Source organism: Heliangelus exortis, chromosome 2 (genome assembly GCF_036169615.1).
Source record: "Heliangelus exortis chromosome 2, bHelExo1.hap1, whole genome shotgun sequence".
Taxonomy (NCBI): domain Eukaryota; kingdom Metazoa; phylum Chordata; class Aves; order Apodiformes; family Trochilidae; genus Heliangelus; species Heliangelus exortis.
Window position 1 is genome coordinate 25040812 of NC_092423.1, and position 22012 is coordinate 25062823.

Genomic DNA, 22012 nt, shown 5'->3' on the forward strand with positions numbered 1-22012 from the left:
TGTAGGAGACCCCAAGAATCACACCATGTGCCTAATGTCATCCAAACTCTTTTCTCCACAGATGAGCAGTTTGTTTTAGTTAAATGTCACATTTTTTTTCCATTAGCATGAAATACCAGAGTGATGTCTTATGTTGTTTTTCAAGATCGGCTTAGGAAAGAATGATACAAGAACTGTTCAAGTACCTCATTTAATTTAAGGCATATAAGAAATTCAAGAGTTTGTTTTGCTATGTTTCTGTACAAGCAAAGTGTAACTGTAACAGTAACTTTGGTGCTGTGTTTATGAAATGTCTGTGGACAAGGAAAGATACATTTTTCATATTAACCTCCATCATTTTATAGCTAAGTTTTTGTTTAAATATTAACATTTTTTATTTAAACTAAAAATCTCATTGTGCTAAGTTTTGCTGAAAATTCACCAATTCCTACAGTAATTTATATATTTGTGTTTTCCCCTGAAAGGATCCAAGTGAATGACCAAATTGTGGAAGTTGATGGCATCAGTCTGGTTGGTGTTACGCAAAATTTTGCTGCAACTGTTCTTAGAAACACCAAAGGGAAAGTCAGGTGAGTATTTTAGAAAAAAAAATTGTGATTGAATGCTTAAGGTTACCTGGCTTCTTTCACAGGAGCATCAATATGCCAAGGAGAAGCAGATTTTTTCAGCCTCTTCATGCCTTATCTGCTTGTATCCCAGGAAAGGGATGAGAATTACTGAGTTTTGTTTTGGCTTAGACTTTTAAAATATCACTGCTGGAAGAAGCTGTAACTGGACAGGGAAGATGACTCGACACTGGTATGGATTTCTATGGACCTCAAACTGTTTGTCCAAACTGGTGCATGGGTGTTATCAGAAACTGTGCTGCCACTGGTTTCCTCCCTAGTATTGCACTGGTGAGACTGACTACATTCCTGCCTCACTCAGGGTGGGAGGAGAAAGGTAGTGAGCATTTTCGTGCTTACAACTGCACCTCAGCACAGTGTTGACAGCTTCTAAATTGAGGATCATAGCATCCCAGTATGGAGCTGCCTGAATCTTTGCACCATATCTGTGTTTCTGGCTGTTCCTATGCTGTGGTTCATTGGAAGGTATTCCTGTAAAATAATAAAAAGGCTAGAAAACATAACATAGAGTGCAAATAAAATTCTAAACTAATGTAGGCACAAGGCTGTAAACGTTTGTAAGTTTATAATAACAGTATTTCCCTAGAAATGAACTGTTTTGCCATTTAAAAATGGCAAATCATACAGGTTTTCTGCAATCATATAGGTTTTCTGTTTAGTAACTTGTTAAGTTCAGCAAGGATTTAACTGTTCAAAATAAATCCAAAAATATCTTGGGTATATTGCAAAGTAGTCACCCTGTCGTCCTCTCTCAAAATCCTCTCTAGTGAATACAGACAAATTAATGAGTTCAGGGCTGACTTATTATGAACCATGACTAAACTAGTGGTGGTATATGCAGTCCCCCTCAGACAATGGTATTGTGTGCTGGCAAGCACAGTTTCTACAGTAATTCCATACCTGTTCCTGCACAACATAAAGGAATCATGTTGGGATGTGGATTCTGCAGTGAATCCCGGGGGTGGTTGCTCAAGGTTTTATTTGAAAGAGGTTATTTAGGGAAAAAAGTTATTAGAAATTTCAGTTCAATTATAGGTGACTATATTTTTGTTTAACATTTACAGCTTTAATTATATCAGTACTACCTCTGCAGACTCACACATGCTGTGAATGTTCCTACTGAGTTAACTATAAAAATGAGTATATACTTTATTAGGTTTTCTGCAGAGTTGGGACCTTTGAACATAAAATCTTATGACAGAGAAAAATGTCTTCCTGTGTTTCGGTACACAAAGCAAATGCAATGTATATTTTGTGTTTGATGTTTTAGCTCAAAAAAAAAAAAAAAAAAAAAGAAAGTGCTCACATAAAACGTATGTTTTATATACCATTTATAACTGGCTTAGTTGGTGTAATTATTAGTGCATTAAGTTACAGCACAATACTTGCTGCCATGGAATAATAATGGGTTTGGAGGAAGGAAGAAACATAAAATTATTTTCACACAGAATGTTCCCAGAATCTTCTCTTGAGAAGTAAATTACAGTCAGAATGGTTGCAATCTAGACTCCTTTGTCATAAAATAGTGAACTCTAAAAGGTATTTCTTCATTGCCACTGAGCTCACGTTGTCAAGTGTACTGTGTATCCTGTGCACAGGGATCATTGCCTTCTGACAGGTCTCATTTATCAAGGAGCGATGTATAAGCTTCTACATTTTTCCTTGTATGTAAGCTTGAAATATTGAGCTTTCACAGGAAAAATGACCCAGTGCATTAGTGTCACAGCTAGATTTAAAAAACTCATAAAAGTAATAAATTAAAACAAAATAAATTATAATATAAAGCTATATTATTAAAAAAAATGGATGTGTAACTGTCTATATGCGTGGCACCATACGGCATGTTTGCAGCCCCTTGGCAACATACATGTCTAATAAGAAGAAAGGAATGGGTAGAATATGGTACAAGAAGCCCTATTTTTGCTTCATTTAAAACTTTGTACAAAAAAAAAACCAACAAACTCAGGAAGACTACTCTTCTTTACATCAGCCAGCTGAGAGCTGGCATGGTTTTTTTCCTGGTTTGTGTTAAGCTCAGCGTGAGACTTGACAAGATGACTCTATCTGATTCTATGCTGGCACTGTTGGACGGTATTGGTTTTAGCTTCTCAAAATCAGACAGTTCCAGAAAGCTTTTGTTTTAGAGAAAGGACTTTAGGATGTTTTACTATAGTTTTAAACAGTTGCTTGTAACTTAAAAGAAAGGTAATATTGACAAATTTAGATTAAAGAAAATCGTATATTTATAACTTGCAAATTGTTTTTCTTGTCTGTGTGATGCAAGAGTTCTGGCTGCTGCTTGTTTTGTAGACAGAATGATTGTTTTCTGTCATATCCCTTTTCCCACTTACACCTGTGTTAGATCTGTGGTGGAGAAACCCCTGGTCTCTGCTGCCTTTGGCAGACAACGTTCACCTATGCACCTGAACTGCTCCAGAACCTTAGGGACAACATAAGACAATCTTCTGGGGTAAAATCCCTGGGTTGCCCCCAGCCCTCAGCTTCTGCCTATAGGCAGTGCAGGCCGTGATGCTACTGACCTTTAAGTTCCCCCTTCCATGGCAGCTGCCATCAATGATCTGTGTCAGTGCAGGAGGCAGGAGCAGTGGAAGAGGATGCTGCAGGATCAATGCCTTCTGCCCTTCCTGCTGCAAGGTGTGAACTGCAAGTGTGCAGGCAATGTACAGTCACACCCCCCACCTCATTCGAGGCAAAGCAACTTCATGAACCCTTCTTTTACAGGAGGAATCACACAAGTACTTCTTTCCCTGTCTGCTATTTATTAGCGTCAGTGCAATGGATTTTAGAGAACTGCTTTAATAAACTCTTATCTTTATAATCATAGCATAAATTGTGTACCTGTCTTCTGCCTGCTGCCCTGTGCACACAGAATGGTGTATATTTCACTGGCATTACTTCCTGATTATAACCCACAGCATTACAGACACACAATGGTTTTGTCCTTAATCTAGTCCAAGTGCATGCTAGCTTTTGTGACAGGGTTTGTTACGTGAGAAAGTTGCAAAGAGAGGACACTCATCACCAGTGATAATGAATCTACTCTTTAATTATTTGCAATAAACAGTCAATACCTCTTCAGGGCGTTTTCATGATACCAATATTTAATGATTTATTTTTCTCCTCTGAGCCTTCTGAACACTTTGATTGATCCTGACAGTGGAAGTCATTGACCTAGAATAGATTTTTGCAGTGCTTCTACCAGAAAAATGTATCCAGACTCTCTGTAGCTGACATAGTAAAGAATCTGTGAAAATGAAGACATGGCTTTTACCTTTTGAACTGTTCTAGGTGGGGGGAGGAGTAGAAGAGTAAATATATGCATCCATTTTTTGAAGTATTGGACTATTCAGAAGAATTGTCATACTGTAATGGAGTATCATTGACCCAAGCAATTTGGCTTCTCCACTGATAATAATTCAATTGTTATTGTAAAAATCTTTTATAGGAATATAATCAGCACCCACCAGATGTACTCTGGTAGCCTTTGAGACAAGGGAAAGGGAGGGAATTCTTTCATAATCCCAGCTGGCAATCAGCTTTTGTTTTTAGGGATGAGAATTAGTGTCCTTGTGACTCTAATCTGGCAAATACAGCTATGAATACTGTTTCAATCAACCTGAATACCAAGTTGTGTTTATAATTTTGCTTGATTACTTAGTTTACTTATATCTAATACTAGTGGATTTCAGATTTTGACAATATGCAGGAGGAATTTTCCTTTGAAATACATGTTGTTTTTCAATATTGTGGAGTGTCTGTCCAGCTCTAAGATTAATGGATCAGTCAGAGGGCAGCTCCAGACTAATATCACTAATTGTTCTGTGCTTCTTCTGACCCCATTAGGATGTAATCCATCAACTTTAGGTTTGTGAATGGTGCCTACAATCAAGACAGGATAAAGAGGCAGCTTGACAGTGGAAACACTGTCCTGTCACAGAGCCTCTCCTGTGTTGTTTTGCTTACAGGCTTCTCATGGACTGTGGTGCTGTGAGGGACACCTGGAATTCTTTTAAGTTGCTTGGGTGTTGTTGAGCCTCTTTGACCCCAGTTTTTCCCACTGATCTTCATCATACTGAAAGGATGCTAGAGGACTCTTGCGTCTTCACCAGAGAAAGCTCACTTGGAGAGTTCTGTGCCTTCAGGGAGTGTTATTTTTTTCTGGAATACACCCACAAAAGAGAAAATCTAGGTCTTTTACAGAGAATGTAGTGTCTTTTCACCATTCTTACCTATTCTCTGTCCATGGGGCAAATTCAGGAGCTTTCAGAAGTGCAGGGCTCTGCACTTCTCTCCCTCACTGGATACAAATATTTGTGCAGCTCTGGGAAAGGAGGACACAGTCCTGGGAAGACTTATTGCAGTAGAAAGGGTCTTCCATGAGAGAGTCATCAGATAACTCCAGCCTCTCCTATGCTGTTTGTATGCTTTTATCATTATTGCTTTCCTCTGAAAGATTTCTTTTAAGGAAGTTATCCAGATTCTCCCCAAATTTACTGGAGAGGTGAAGTATAAATTTCGTGTTCTCTTTCTGTATCTTGTTGTATGAATGCAACCAAGCATTTTCTCAGCTTTCCAAACTGTTGCTAGGCACTGAGCAGATGCTCTCATGGTGCTTTCTGAGTCAGTCCTCAAGTTTTCAGGGAACCACACAGAACCCATGCAAAACCTGTTTTGTTTCTCATGATTTGCACTACGTTGAAGGCAGTTAGATGTACTAATTCTAATCTACTAATGAGTTTACCAGTTTTTGTTTGATTAAGTTTCTGCTGAAATGTGTTGAAGTCTTCCCATCTTAATAAAGAATCTAAATGATTAGTTAGCAAAACTGGCCTTGTTTAACTGATCTTCTAGATCATTGAGGAGTAGGTTTTAACAAAAGTAGTGTTAACTATCAAACCCTGGGGCTTTCCACTACTAACTGTTCTCTTTAAATCATCTTTTTAACAAAGAATCATTAATTACTATTTTGGGGTGTTTTTTCTTTCTTGTTATCTGTACAGTTATAACTGAAAGCAGGGTTTTGCCTCAACTCCGACTACCAGTTCACAGCATAATTTCTTTATCTCTTACTGTTCTACAAATACAGTTTTTGCTTTTCTTTTTGGTAGCTCTTTTACTAGGAGCAGTTAAAGGGTAAAACCTGAAAATGCTCACTTATTAATTAACACCAACTTGATATGTTCTTTGTATCTTCAGCTGATTCCTCACCTGCTACTGAGTTTTTTTCTGTCTCAGCAAATAGTATTCACATGCCTGCTGTTAGTTTTCTTCAACATCACACCATCTGGAAAGATAGTTTATACACTTGTGTCTTTGCAAACACTAAGACAGTGCAGAGGACAGATGAAGTCAGCTCAGGATGTATCCAGAAGCAGTTTACCCTGGTGGGAATGCTGTTTGCTCAGACACAGTGAGCAGTGTTGCTTTAGTTCTGTGATTCCTTCCCCTAGATAATCATCTTATCTTATTCCAGTGTGCACACAGATTTTCTCCTGCTCCTTTGCACTTTCCCTGTCTGGGCTTTTATCCTATGAAAAAGCCTGGTCCTTTAAACATTTGCAGGCATTCTCCATACTGTAGATCCATGGTGTGGAAGATGCAGGAGAGATTTGTACTGCTTCTCAGTCTTGGTTGATGAGACAGTGAGACAGGACCCTAAACCAAAAGATAACTCACTCCACGTCGGATTCCGTGAGATGGATTAAATTGTATTGTATCTCTTTGGGGGTGGTGGTTTTGTTCTTTCTTTCCCTGTCAGTTTCTTTTTCTTGGGTCAAAGTGCCTGAGACAAGGAGGGAGAAAGAAGAGGAAAGAAAAGCCCTTTGCTCTGTGGTGCTGATTGCCAAGGTGGGCGTTTATGAATGGCTGCTTAAGAAGCCATGTGAGCCTGGTGCACATTCTGCTGCTTTGCAAACCTGAATCATGCACAGAGCAGAAAACTGATTTGGTGCCTTGTATCAAAATAATGTGAATTTCTCATGTTTGTTCCACTATGGTTATATTGAAAATTACATAGTATGAGCTGTTTTCCTCTTTCTGGTCTCTGCAAAGAACTTCTACCTGTTCTATCAGTCATTCTATAAGGCTTACCAGGAGGAGCATACTGAACTTAATGTGAAAAAATCCTTGTAAATGTGAAATCCTTGTGACCCATTAGCACTGATAACGTAAGGCTGCATAAATGCTTTGCTAGTTTATATTCCTTGGCTGTGTTTGTTGTAGTGCCTCAGACTGTTCTTCAGTGCTGATACCAGCTGGCACCAGCATGGTGGTGCTCGTCCCATCACACTTTCTTACCATTCAGAGCAGGGTGGCCATATCCAAATTCACCATAGGAAACATCCAAGCTAAACTCCTAACCACTTCTAAGTCCTGGACTGTGTCTGAAATAGAGAATATTGGTTAACTCAGGCCAAACCAAAAATGGGCCACAAAGGTGATCGAAGAACTGGGAATCCTACCATATGAGGAGAAGCTGACAGAGGGGTTTGTTTAGCTTTGAGAAAAGAGGGCATAGGGGAAACATCATCACCATGTTCCATTCCAGTACTTAAGAGGTGGATACCAAGATGGAGACTCTATTTTTACAAGGAGTCACATGGAAGGTTGAGGGCCAATGGGTACAAATTACTCGTATGGAAATACCAATTGGACACCAGAAAAAAAAGTTTCACATGTGGACTGTCAGACATTGAAATAATCTCCCCAGGGAAGTGGTGGATTCCTCACCACTGGATACTTTAAAGATTCATCTTGACAGAGTGCTGAGCTAAACCATGTTTCCACCCAGAAAGGTTGGACCAGATGGTCCTTGCGATCCCTTCCAACCTTCTATTTTATGATTCCAGATACTGTTTCAGTGATTTAATAGTGTCAATGATCAATTACTAGTGCTTGGGAACATGCCCTGGTACTATTTAATTTATTGGCATAAACATAGCCCTTATGTCCTGACATCTTGCTAATTTGAATGTCATGGCAAGTTATTTCTTGGAATATTTGTGCATTTAGGCCGGAAATTTAATTTTGAGTGTGAAATATATAAAGAAGATTTAAAAGATTTTAAAGATTTTAGATGAAATAGAAACCATTTTGCTAGATACCTAGAGAACTGTTTTTAAATAATAAGATCCAGTGGGGCTGGATTTCATTAGGAGTGACTTCTGCTGGAAAAGGGAACAGCTTGAAAGGTTTTTAATCACTTCATCCTCAAGTTGGTTGGATCTAAGCGTAAATGAAATTCCATCATAAATGTTTATTTAGCTATTTTTTTTCTATTTCAAAGTCCAACATGCTGTGTTATGGAAGCTCCCACCCAGTTTCTGTGTACCTTGATTACTCTGATACAAGACTGTGACAGCTGGTCTTAAATACCATCCATTTGTCTTTGCAGGATAAGTCACCAAGCCACAGGGATGATACTGTAAGGAGCATTTAGCTACCTCTGGACTGTGCTATGAGGGTGGTCCAGCTTGCCAAGAATCTGAATCCCCTAATCATCCAGATTAAGGACATAGTCTGAACTCAGCAGCTTACTTGTAACCCATCTGTATTTTCTTCCTGGATTTCTTTCCCCTGGATAACAACAAGGTTGAGGGTGAGGGAAAGCAGGTCTTGTCTCAAAATTCTCTCACGTTTTAGCAGCATTTCCAGGTAGTATCTGGAATCATAGAATAGCAGGTTGGAAAGAACCTCAAGGATCATCAAGGCAACCTGTCTGTGCCTTTTGAACAGATCTGATATATATGCTTCACTTGCATTCAGGTATTTTAAAGCATAGATTTACAAATGTGTTTCCTTGAACTGGCTGTTCCATAAGAACTATTTGGTGCTATAGAGAATGCTGATTAAATCATCATCAGGTATTCAAGGAAACCTTTTATGCAAGCATTGTGTTGGGATACTGTCAAGCTGTCTGGAAGAGATGGAGGAGATTCACTACTTGTGTTCTCAAATGAGCAGACCCTGGAGAGGTGCCCAAATGCTAAATCCCTTGGCTGGTTTTGAAGTAATGGTGAATAAAGCTAATGTGTCAGCCTAGATTAGAATTGATTTCTGTGGGAATAATTAATCTAAGTGCATTAATATTAGTGCGTGGGTTTTTTACATGACTTCCTAATTGTCTAACTTGATATCACTTTAGTGTTGATAGTAGCAAAGCTGATGAGGGACTTGTCTCCAAGATGCTGTGGAGGTGCTTCTGAAGCTGTTCTGGTGCTTAAGCTATTTCTTTGCTGCTCATCCACCATAAGCATTGACATTGCTGAGGAAAACCTTGAGTATGTCAGAGGAGATGTCTGGCAGGTTGGGTGGAAGGGCATAAGAGGTATTCTTGATCATGCAGCCAGGTAGGTTTGGATTTTGGACAGCCCCTGGTTGTGCAGATGATGTTGCAGGGAAGGCACTGTTTTTTTGGACCTTTTTGGAGGAATGAAAAATGCTGGGGTGATAAGGGATCCTCCTGACTTCGTGGGGCAAGAGCATGCTTGCCAACAGGTCCCATAATCTAACTGGGAGGAAGGGTGACCTAGCTGTTGCTTTGGAACAAGAGAAAAGTGAGTTCAGATTTTATTATTAGGGTCTTAGAACTTCTTCAGCATCTACTGGGATGCTAACAAGTTTTAGTGTGAGTAATACATGAGAGATTTTAAATCTGTGTGAACCTCTGCTATCTCTGTACAGGATAAGATAACAGGCAGTGAAGAGAAGTTCCAGCAAAGGAAATTCTTTTCACAAAAAACGAAAAACAAAAAAACCCAACAAAAAGCAAACAAACAAAAAAACCCAAACAAAAAAACAGGACTGTGAAGTTTCAAACATTATAACAGGTTGCATCCATCTCATCATTAGAGAGTTTCAAATCTGTTCAAGGCCATGATGAAGTTTGCTGTGCTTTTAAGCGGGGGCTTGGGGTGGACCAGAGGTCCTTCCAACCTAGATTATTCCCTGATTCAAAGAGATTTTATGACTGGTAAGTTTCTGATTATTTTATCTGCAAAGGTACAATGGAAGCTCCCAGGTTGTGAGTTCCCTATGTCCAGTCAGCGAGCTCTCCATTTGAGGCTGATGGCTTTTAAGAGAGCATGATCTTGTTTGTGCAAAACTTGTGCTGCTTTAACTAAATGAAGCTGCCTTCTTACATGGTTTACACCACTTCTAGCACTTTAGATTAATTATATGGCTATTATCCTAATGGAAACAGCTAGGGTAGGTAATTGAAGGCATCTTGAAATAAATTAGATGAATGGTAGCAGAATCAGCTTTGTGCTTTAAAGCTCAGAGGAAAACCTTTTTTAAAATCCAACTGTAAAACTCTACCAAATCAAATGAAATTCATTTTACATTTTAATTGACCAAACTGTATTTTAGGAAAGGTTATAAGACAAAAAGGTGATTCCTGTTGCAGGGAAAAAAAAACCCAAACAGTATTTATTTCTTAGAATGAGTATGCTATATTCTGACTTGACTTTTGCTGAATTTGAGAAATCCAGGCTAAAGTATTTTTAACCAGGCACTTAATGCCTGAAGTAATTTTAGGTGAAATCATCAGCTCCTAAAACTAAAAATCTATGCTGCAGAACTTCAGCTTTGTGTCTCAGTGTTGGTACCTTCACACATTTTTCTAGTACCAAGGTTCTTTTCAAAATAGAAATATTTTTAAATTTAATCAGTTCTTACAACAGTGTTTCTGGTTCCCATGTTTGGTAAAAAATTGTTGAATTATTTTTTTGTTGTTTCAAGAAGCATAGGTCTGCAGATCCTCATTTAATAAAAGCTGTAAATATGCAGAAATCCATATAGTAAGTGTGCTTACTGTGCTTAATGATATTAATATCATTAAATCATGACTGGATTGCAGGAGATGTAAAAGTTACTGCCAGTTTCATAAGAATGCTTTTCATAACCAGCATTACTGTAGCTTAATTTCAGTTTACATACTGTATGAATTTAGATCTTCTTAAATCCAAAATAGAGTCAAATATTAATTATATTCCCAGCTCTCTTCCTGTTTATTTAAACCACAACTGAAGAGGATACTTTGCAGCTGGTAATTCAGCTAAATTGTGTGTGACTGACTATCAAGGTCATCTCATGCCCTGCTTCTCTGTGATGTTTTCTCCTCTTTCTTTTTTGCAGACAACAGAAATAATCAGTAGTGGCTTGAAATTTAGTACAGTGTCACGGATTCACTGGGTTTTATTTTGCACTTGTTGGCTTTACTAATGAAGGGGACTATTACTGTGATGAGGTTTAAAAGCTTTAAAATCCTCATCTGTCTCATATCCAGAAGCATAACCAGCTTCTTAAACAAGTTACTGCTGACAGAATTTATAGTTCTTTGTTATAATACTTCTGGCCCTTGAGACTAATTAATCAAGTCTGAAATGAATGTGCTTAATTTCAGTGAGCCAGAGTGATGTGAAATACATAATTAGCCACTTTGTTGAAGTGTGCATACTGTGGTTCAGTGACTAATTTTCTGGTCAGTGAATCACAACCTTATGTCTCTTTTTCATATTTAAACACTTCAGATTATGATAGTTCTTGTATTTAAAGCCACTCTAGGCATAAAGATTTAATTCATGCTTAGCATTTTAATTACTGCCTCTGCTTTATGATTTTCAAAGAGAGAAATATTTATTCTGTTCTCTCTAATTTATAAGTTTATTATTTATGCATTATTTACAAATTAAACATAATGGCATACAGCATGGTATTCTAAAGGTCATGGAATGTAACATGATGAAAGGTTTGGCTTAGCTTGTAAAAACTGTAATTGTTGGCAGTATAGTACTCCATTTTACATTTGAAATAAAACATTGCTTGGACATTTCTATTTTGGAAAATGTTTGCTTTGAACTTTGCCATTGCTTTGAGGCTTTTATCAATTTGTCATCTAACAGGTTCAGGTATCATTGAAGAACTTAATTTTGACATAGGATTCAAGCCCTGAAAAGCACATTAGTGTAAATTCTGAGTAGTTTTAGCATGAGAAGAAAAACTCAATTAGTAAGCTTTTACATTTTTACATCCTATCTAAACTTGTTTGTCTGTATGAAAATATTACTGCATTACAGTCTAATGTGTCAAAACCACACCTAAATATTCAGGAGTTACCACACTTCAGATGCATTACATATTGTCTGCTCCAAGTTTTCAGTGTAGAAAAATGATTGTATGAAGTATTTTGAGTCTTTTATTCTCCAAGGGAGGTGAAGTATCAGTCAGAGGGCAGGAGGGAATACAATATTTGCATCCCTTTGTGTGGTTCCATAATAACACCCCTCTCTCTGCTGTGTATAAATATTATACCCATGCATAATTTTGCTTAAAATGCTTGCTTAAAATATAAGGTGTGGGGGGGTTTTCTGTATTTTCTTTTAATTTTTTTTTACATTGGAGAAGACAAATACATTGTAAATAAGGGTTGAATCGTTTTTTGCTTCATGCAGGAATATCAAAAGTTCAGTGTTCCAGTAGAGACTGAAAACATGGCTCGTTTGGACTTTGTAATACTTGGCTCTGAAATCCAAATTCAGAGAAAACAGGATCTGACTATGAGTCAGTATGCAGAACAAATGAAATATAATAGGGGCCATGAAGAAACATTCTTTTTCCTTTCAGCCCAAGGTCTTTATCATTACTGAGAACAAGTGTCATATTTTGCAATAGTAGCATATGAGTGCCAGACTGTGAACTGTTTTGATCAGGATTAAAATGCTGGTGTTATTTCTTTGATTTTGTTCTAGTTTCTGCTGTGCTTTCTATAGACATTTTTAAACTATGGCACTTTCTTGCAAATTATTTTGATTGCACCTTGTGTCATTATTTCAAATGAAGTCACTCACTGTTACCTTTCTTATCCTTTTGGAAGTAGTTACTGACTTAGATATTTTGATTGTGTTGAAATAATCTCCAAATAATATTTCTTTCTGTAAAGCCTGACTTCATAGAGTCTGACAAATTTTTTGGCATAGGAAATGGACTCAGGGTCATCCACTCATGGAGAAGTTGGCTTATACATGGATGCCGAATCCCAGATTACTTTAACAGTGAGTGATAGGCAGTACAAATGAATGTAATTTTCTTATGTGGGATATAATGCACATTTCAGCCTCTCATTGCAATAATAAATAAAATTCATCATTTGAGACAAATATGCTAGAAATAATTTATTGTATACAGTATCTCAGTGTGTATCAGTATCTCATCTGATCGTGGTTTTTAGCTCTGTTTTTTTAGCTCTATTTTTTTCATCTGTAATTACCTAATTGTCTTTCTAGCCTGTTAAGAAAATAGCCCTTCAGCTTAACATCTTTAAATTGTGCTTTTGTTCAGTAGTTTACAGGGTGTTGATACTGTATAATGTGTGTTTTTTAATACTACAGATAGCAAAGTATCTAATTATGCTTATGCCACTTTGCTGAAAAAAAGTGTTACAATTAAAGCCAGTTCTGAATTTCATCTGCTAAAAGCAGATTTGGGAAGCAGTCCTGGAAATTTCAGTCAAGAAGGAGGCACTTCCTTTCTCTTTTGTTAAGCCAAAGAAGTGTGCTTCCAGTGTTCAGCAATATCTAACAGTGAAGAAAAATGCTCCTTAGCAACAGAAGTTCATGAGATACAAGAACTATTAAAATGCAGCTTAAAATATGAGAAATAGTGTCTGCCAGATTTAAAAATGTGGAAGTAGATTCTCTGTTAGGGACAGGAGGAAGGCAAATGTAAAAGGTAAGTCAAGATGGGGAAGAAGTTCCTCTAGTGCATGTATTTTTAATGAACAAGCTGCTGGCAGCATGCCCGTGCTGTTTGCTGTGCATCGGGTCTTCTGCAAGCTTCTTCTATGGTCTTCTGGGCCATACGTTGTTCTAAAGGGAATGGAAGTGATGAAAATTTTTTTTAATTGCCCTGCTCCATGTCTGTGTCTATGAAGTTCTAACTCAGAGAAGCTTTTTTACTGAAATTTGGAGTGAAGGCTTCAGTGATCACTTCTTTTTCCCCCTCCTGTAAATACAGTCATGGTCTGATTGCTCCTGGTCTTGCACACAGTACCCTTCTGGCAAATGTCATCCACAGAACACATTTAAAACAATCACAACCATTTATCTTTGGAGAAAAAAGCTACCCTCTATACGAGAAACAGGTAGAAATCTAAAACTTGGGTAAAAGGAGTAATATTTTTTCACTAATGTTTTGTATAGGTTTGTAATTGGCCGAGAAAAACCAGGACAAGTGAGCGAGGTTGCGCAGCTGATCAGCCAAACTCTAGAACAGGAACGGCGCCAGAGAGAGCTGCTGGAGCAGCATTATGCACAGTATGATGCAGATGATGATGAGGTAAGAGACTGCCTAGTGTGTCAGTCACTCTTCACTGGTTTTTAACATTCAGGTTTCCATTCCTAATTCCTGCTTTTTAATTGTCACTCAGAGGTCAATATCTGGGTGTCTTCGTTACTTCTGCTGATGTTTTTTACAGATATTAATGGTGACTCTTATTTGAAGCATAAAGTTTTTGAAAAGCTTTTCAGCATAGTTTAAAATCTGTTTTGTTCCAGAAGAGCAAATAACTAATTAGTCAAGTATTTCTGTAATCATTGCTCTGTCTCTGAAGGTAAATTCTTTGCCTGAAAACAGGGAACAAAGTTAGTTTGCTTCTGCACTGAAAGATGATTTTTTTGTGAAAACTGGTAAAAGTCACTTCAACTTTTATGAGGTTGAGTAAGTTTTAGACTCTTATTCTTAATTCAAAACTTCACGAAATTTTCTGTAAATTCCAGGTAAGACTCCTTCCACATGCTTCATTTCATTTCTGTGTGAACAGTTATTCCACAAGATGAATAGTTAATTTGCCTTGTCTGATGTATGTACTGGTGTTTGCAATTAGAGCCTGGTGTCCCAATACAAAGGTTTTGAATCTGTGAACTTTATGCAGTAAAATTTCCATAATTTGTTTCTGTTCTCTTAAAATTCCTAATATGCCTGAATACCAAGGTACTTGGAAAAAGTACTGAGAGAGCTTCTTCAGAGGCTGATGTCTGTCTGCTCCCTAAATTAGCTGCTGGGTTAAGGTAAAAGGCATTTCTAGTAACAAACTATTGCATGTAGCCCAAGCATATCACCTTCAATTCATGCCATCATGAGTGATATTATTTGAAATGCCAGAACCCATGTATTAGTAGGTTTTTGTCCTAGGCCTGATTCTTTTTTATTTGCAGAAGGAGACAATAGAGAAGGAGAGATTGAGAATTCTTGCTGTGGGTCTTATTTCAGTGCAGTTTTCTTTTGGTTATGGAGACACTGTTTCTAAACAGGGAAATAGTGATAAAATCAGGATACACTTGTGTTTTGAAAAGCACTTTTAAACTAGCAAAAGTTTATAACAACCGGAAGTGTCCCAGAAGACTAAGTAAAAGATCCTATCTAGCCCTGGTCATACTTCCACTTGCTTGGATTTCCATTGATATTAAAACATAAAAATATTAAAATACAATAACTGATATTAAAATGTAAAAGATTTTCATATACTTTAGAAATAATCTGGTCACAGATGAATATTTACTTCATATAAGTAGAAGCTGTGCTGGTCTGTATTGGGGATGCACGTGAGTGTGCCTGTGTGAGACCATGATTGCTAGAAAATATGTAACCTCTCTCTTCTCAAACCGTTGAAATATGAAAGTCTTCTAACTTCAAGATCTTGACTGATTTCTTGAAGGAACTCTATAATCTCCAAAACAAGACCCATTTCCTCTAGCCTTGAACAAGAGGTGTGTCACTGAATCATCGTGGTTGGAAAGGACCTTCAAGATCAAGTCCAATCATCAGTCCTACACTATCTTAACCACTAAATCATCTCCCCAAGTGCCATATGTACCCATTTTTTGAAGACATCAGGGTTTGAAGAGACATCATTTTATTTTAAACATAGTCCAATAGCTTTCATATTGACAGGAGAGCTGTGTCCTAATTGTCTGATGTTTAAATCCTTCTCACTGTGTACCCATATGTAGAAGCAGTACAGCTGAAGGCAGAGCTGTACAAGTAATGAATGCATTACATCTTTCACCAAGAGGATGCATCCACCTGTAAAAAATATCAAAGATTTATGTTACTTACCTTCATGTACCACATAGAAGTCATAACTCAAGACTGGCAATAAAAAAGATGTGAAAACCAGATAGATCAGTCTTGATCCTGGTGACACCTCAGCCTTCAGTAGGGATTGTTGCCGTGTTGATGCTGACAGTGACACTTTGGTGCTGATGACCACACAAGTGTTTCTCAGCACAATAATGAAAGAGGACAGAAATGTCTAGGTGTCAGATACTTTGTGATGTGTCTTGGCCTTCATGCAATCAGTGGTTACAAACTCTTAAGCCCTGTTTACCACAAAAAAATTTAAGAGAAGAAGTAATAAAAGCACCAAGTGTTTTCTATTGGTAGTACCTTTGGGTGGTAGAGAGAAATCAAGGTAGGATAATTAATGATCAGAGTTAAAGGCAATTTTTTTTTATTTTAAAACTACATTAAAATTTATTTTTAATTATTTTTTATTTTAAAATTAATTTTAATTTTAAATTATTTTTTATTTTAAAACTACATTTCAAACTACATTAAAAGTTTATTTTAGGAATAGGTGGCTGGGATGTAGTATGCAATGAGGCATATTCCCTTTCTTTATTAACATATTTATCAGAAGTAGATTTTATTTGGAAACTGTAGCAATCCTGAATTTTTTAATAATTATTATTATTTTTTAAATTTTTAGAATTTTTTTATTTTGGTCTCCTGACAATGCCATCTGAGTAAACTCATGTAACTTGCACCATTCCCAGGCAATGGAAGGTGTGATCTAATGCACATTAGACACAGTCCAGAGGCATTTTTGGTCCCCACAAGCACTTCTGCTCTATTTACTATCAAACATGAGCATTACTGCTTTGAGCTCACCTTTCTCTTTTAGGGATAGATTTAGATGTCTATATGCCATTCTTTGGCTCTGGTAAACAGAGCATCTTTTGGGCAAGAAAATCTCAATTTATCCTGTCTGAATGAGTATCAACAAAAGTACCCTTTTGAGTCTATTTCCTGAAGGTCGTAGTCATTCTGACTGGATGAAATTCAGGAATATTTGTATTCCTGAATGATTTTTGTGCTGACATGGCACAGAATTACACAGGAGTTGCTCAGTCTCAGAGCTGTCAAACCATCCTATTCATTTTCATACCGTTCTTAAAAGACAGTAACATGGAGCTCAGGCTACAATGCTACATAAATAAATAAGAAAGTTATTTTTATTCACCCTTCCATTGCATCTGTCAAATTCTGAGCCTCAGAGACTTAACCACAAAGACAACAATAACAGATCAAGTTTCCACAGCAGGAAATCAGTGATACGTGGTTGAGTCCTGGAGTTACTGCACATGACAGTGCTTGGTAAAGCTGGTCACATCACAAGAAGTGAACACATGCCAGGCATGTGCAATCCTGTTGTTTTATCTGTGCATCCAGCTGGCTGGATTTCCTCTGTTCTGAACTTAGGACAGGCTTCATCATAGACTAAGCAGCATCTAGCTATTTTAGAAGGATACAGATTCTTTAAAATAACAGTGTTATTGAGACAATTTCGATTTCTGCCAGCCACTGTACACTGGACTTTAATCTGATGCTGTATTAGAGAGACACTTAGCCTGTTGTAACTTCTCATTCCATTGCCTTGCAGGAATGTTCCATGACAATTATTTGTTAGGGATGATTCACATCAATACACATGGTGTTTCCAGAAGATAGATCATTTACTTTATAGGTAATCCTGAAAGAAGCATTTACTTTATAAACGTCCTGCATCCCTGCACTTGAAGATTTGCTGTTGTTATGGGCTACAGGCTGGCCCAGGGATGCTTTCAGGTGCTCCTTCATTTTAGTTTTTATAGAAACAAGAACATTGTGCAGAACCAACAAACACAAAGCAGTGCCTGCAGTGAGGTCCATGCAAAGACAAGCAGGATAAGTGTGCAACAGTTCACAATTTCTCATAAAGCGCCCACAAGCCAATCAGAGCCTGTCATTATTATTTATTTCTCAAGTACTACGTATTATAGGCAATGCTGGCATTTCCCAATGAGCCCATGCTAACTACAGTAGAGCTGGGAGAGAGTGTTGCTTCAGGTTTTGCCTCTAGACAGCCTGCTGCAGAGTTTACTCATCTCCATTTACCAGCCTTCCTAAAATCCCACATCCTTTTAGTTTGTTTTATCCTGTCAGAAATTAAATCTTCCTAGGATTTGAAGTAGGCATTGTCTTTGTTTCATACTTAGTGTGTTAAATATGACCTGAATCTGTATCCCTGACTGAAACTTTTTGACTTCATTGTGTTAACACCATGTCCTGTGCACATTGCAGTCAAATTCTGCCATTTCTTGGAATTTTGCTTTGAGCATGAAATTATCTTTGTCATGTTCTACAATGAATGGCAAAATTCACATAAAGCAGATGAGTTACCCTGAAGGCTGCATGTGGTGCTGCAGGTTGTGAAATTACTTACTTACTGCAGAGTTCTATTCACTTTGTAACCACAGACAAATTGTTTTATGCAAGTAATGTTTTAATGTGTTTTAATATCACTAATAGTAATTTGGATTTTTTTTTTCATTTTAAATTTTCATTTATCAGGACATTCTGAGAAAAAATATCCACACTAGAACCATTGAGGAAAATCTTGAGACACACACAAAAAAAATGTTGCTGTGCTCTTGAGTGTCTAACACCCAAATAATACATTTGTTAGACAAGATCTTTCAGAGAATGTTTTTTTCCAGCATCATTCATATGAAGCACTCCTGTAAAACTGATGATTGATACTATATCATTATATTTTTCTTAGCCTTTTGGAAAGAATTAAGTATAAATTATGAAAAAAATCAAATGCAGAGGTGGGATTGAGTTCTTTATATAGTTCTTCAAATGACATTCCTTGATTGTGGAAGGGTTTCAGCACAAACAAAGGATTTCACTTGATTCAGCCTATGTTGTGGCGATCAGTTCGGTCTCTGAACCAGTCCCTGGGACTCAGGTTTTTTTCTAGCTGCTTTCTTTCTGTGTGGGTGTGACTTTTCTATTGTTAATTTGTTTATGAAGATCAAACCAGTAGATTTTCAAATTCAGTGTGGAATATCACTGGGGAACTACTACCTCCAGATGGCTTACAAAAGACTAATGAAGGTCTTGTTTCATTTTGCTTTTGTTTCTGTTTGGAAAAGATTCTGTGTTAAATTTGAGATTAATTTGGAGAGGTCTTCCAATGGAAAAGAGGGCCTCACTTGGAAAAGGGTGAAAACCATTGAACTATAATGGCAGTAGTCATTAAGCACTAAATTCTTAGTTACTGTTGTATTTCCTATTGTTCTGAAATACTGTGGTGGAGTTTGTTTGGTTTTTTTGTCTGGTCTAATTTATAAATTCTGGGATTATAGCTAAAGATAAAATAGCCTTTTTTATATGCAGTATTTGCACAGTAGCTTCATTACATTTGCAACAGTTTCTGCTTAACAAGAAAATAACTGGAATTTTTTTAATGCTGTAAAATTAAGACAGGGGAATATGCTACAGATGAAGAGGATGATGACATGGGACCTGTCCTTCCAGGAGGTGACATGGCTATTGAGGTGTTTGATCTCCCTGAAAATGATGACATGTTCTCTCCCAGTGATGTGGACACCAGCAAGCTTGCTCACAAATTCAAAGAGGTAAGTAAAAGATGAGAAAATATTCATTAAATACTTTAAAGGAATTAGGTTTCTTAGTTACCTCACTGGTCAGTGCTTGTTTTTTCTCTTGAATACTAAGAGTTGATTTCTAGCTGTTTGTATGTTAAGTATTTTTGAATGACTCAAAAAGTTCTACTTAAAATAAGTGAAACTCTTCTTTGGAATTGTTTAAACATCAGCTTTCGGGTGACTGTTACATTGATGGAAGGTAGTAATTTAAGTTTTCAGCACAGAATTTACTCTAAGCTCTTAGTTTTCTTTTCATTTTTTGACCAGGAAAACAAAGTGCAAGTATATAGAAAGATGATGCACTGGGAAAGCAGGCACTTTCCAGCTGGTGTTTTACCAAACCTCTGCAACTGTAGAGTTCATGTAGCATCATCCACTGGTACTAACTGAGGCTTGAATCAGTGATACAGGTTGTCATCATTCAGTTCATGTAACTTAGCTTACTAAAGTACTGAGAAACATTTTTTTTTTATTTTAGATTGTGCGTTGGATGGAGTTTATTTCTGAACTTTACTGAATTCTACTGCAAATAAAGACACGAAACAATTGGATTTATCTAATCCCACAGTCATGGGCTGAGTGACAACAACAGAGAACATTTTTCTTTTTAAATACACCCAATATAGGAGGGGTGAAGTAGCCAGAACCTCATAGGAGATTTGAGCCTCAGAGCCCTTCTGGGCCCAGAATGGAATTTTAAAATAGAGAGACTCACTTTTTTTTCTTCTTCTTCTGTCCTCTTCCCTCCCCTTCCCTTCCTTCCACTTAAACAAAATATTTTAGTTTTTATAAATATGTATTGTTATTACTCTTTAGTGAGAGTAATGTATGAAAAGTAATCAGTCACTGAGTAAGGTGTCTGTCCCTTTTCTGTTGATACTCTTTTCAGCCTTTGGAAGCCTACTATTACTCACCAGTGCTCCTTAAAAGTTTTTCATTTGCTTAAATGTTAATTTCCTTACACCGTATTTTGAGTTGCAGGCTCTTATGCAAATCAGCATAATTTTCTAATTTCTAATACTTTCTAACAATTCAAAGTGGTGCCAGTGTACCAAGGCTGTGCAACACACAGATGCAGTGATGGGCAAGACTCTGACCTTTGAAAAAATTACCTGTAAAACTCTGTCTGGGTACAGTTCCAATCAGCTTGGGCTATTGCCATCCTTAAGCATGTCCAAGCTGCTTTTAAGCTGTTTGCTGTCCTGTCTGATTAAATGGCCTCAAAACACTGGTGTAGAGCAGATCAAGTGAAGGGACTATGAGATCCTCCAGCTTAAGTGTAGGTTAGAGCCTGAGAAGAAAACATTCAGTGCTCCTGCATAAGAATGGAGACTTTTTCACTAACCCACACAGTTACCACTGCTAGGAGCTTGCCACTTGGGTTTCACTGATTGTGCTTAACAGTACACAGCTGCATTTTGTTGGCTGCTACTGAGTGAGTACATGTATTTTTCTTGGTATTTGCCCTGAATTCTTTTAACACTAGAGGACTTGTTCGCGATCACACTGCACAAGCCCACACAGTGTTTTCTGGAATTATATTTAAAGAATAACTGTTCTTTCTTGTACTTACTGCAGAGATTAATGAAAGTATTAGACAAGTGGGTTGGGCATAATCTTTAAGCATAACAGTCTGACCTAATTAGTTGAATTCAGTCTTTGCAATGAAAAAATGTGCTCAAATACTTTGAGAGCAGTCTTACTTGAAATGCTGTGCTTTTGGAATGGAAGTCAGATGAGAAAGGGGCATTTCTGGATGAATCACTGTACTGCTGCAAGTCTTGTTTTCCTGCCTGTAAAAAAGGAAAAATGGGACTGATTTTCCTTAACTGCTTTGAGAGAAAGAGAAGCTTTAGCTGTGATGATAGAAGAGAGACAGGATCTGTAGGGAGATGGAGCATCTTATGTAAGAATTAGGTGCTATATTTCACATCTTAATTAAATACATGAAAACTGAATTATTATTGTTATTATATGCAGTGAGTATAATTATTATATTAAAACATCTATACAGATTGTTAGATTCCATTGGGTGCTTTCTTTCCCTCTGTTCCCTGGATATGTAACATTTAGTAGTTTTTCATACCGATCTACCTTTTGCAGTCTTAGATTAATTCAAGCTATATTATCTATATTATTTTTTTTATTATTATTTTTATATTATTTATTTTTTAATATAGTTTTGGAGAAAATAATCAGCTTTTCAAGACATCTTTGCAAAGGAAATGTGCCAAAAATTACTCCAAATACATTCTGTTAAAATGAAGCCTTCAGGGTTTTATATTGACTTAGAAGTCATAAAAATGCAAAACAGGATCTGCCAAGAATTTGTCTGGCATTATATGAGACATGGAGTAAGGTATTTCCATCCCCTATTAGAAAATTTGCTTTAAAATTTTTAACTGTGGAGGCCAGATTTGCCTGCCAAACAGTTGACCTTGCCTGTCGTTCTATCTAACCCATAAATGTGTTAATATTTCCATCAATCCTGCAAGCATAATTAGTTCTGTCAAAAAAATAAGAAAAAAAAGACAAAAGTAGATGTCCAGCTACACATTTGTCTGTTCAGCAGGAAAGTGTCTTTTTTTCTTC

The 22012-nt window shown here is 37.1% G+C and overlaps 1 protein-coding gene across 6 annotated transcripts in view; it reads left to right on the top strand.

The window, feature by feature from the left end:
- PPP1R9A (protein phosphatase 1 regulatory subunit 9A) overlaps positions 1-22012 on the top strand; it is a 135770-nt gene that overhangs the window by 79025 nt on the left and 34733 nt on the right. For all 6 annotated transcript variants that reach the window (XM_071735256.1, XM_071735255.1, XM_071735257.1 and 3 more), the window contains exons 5-7: positions 465-569; positions 13847-13982; positions 19235-19390. In XM_071735256.1, the coding sequence (XP_071591357.1) occupies positions 465-569; positions 13847-13982; positions 19235-19390 (397 nt within the window). The remainder of the gene's footprint in view (positions 1-464; positions 570-13846; positions 13983-19234; positions 19391-22012) is intronic.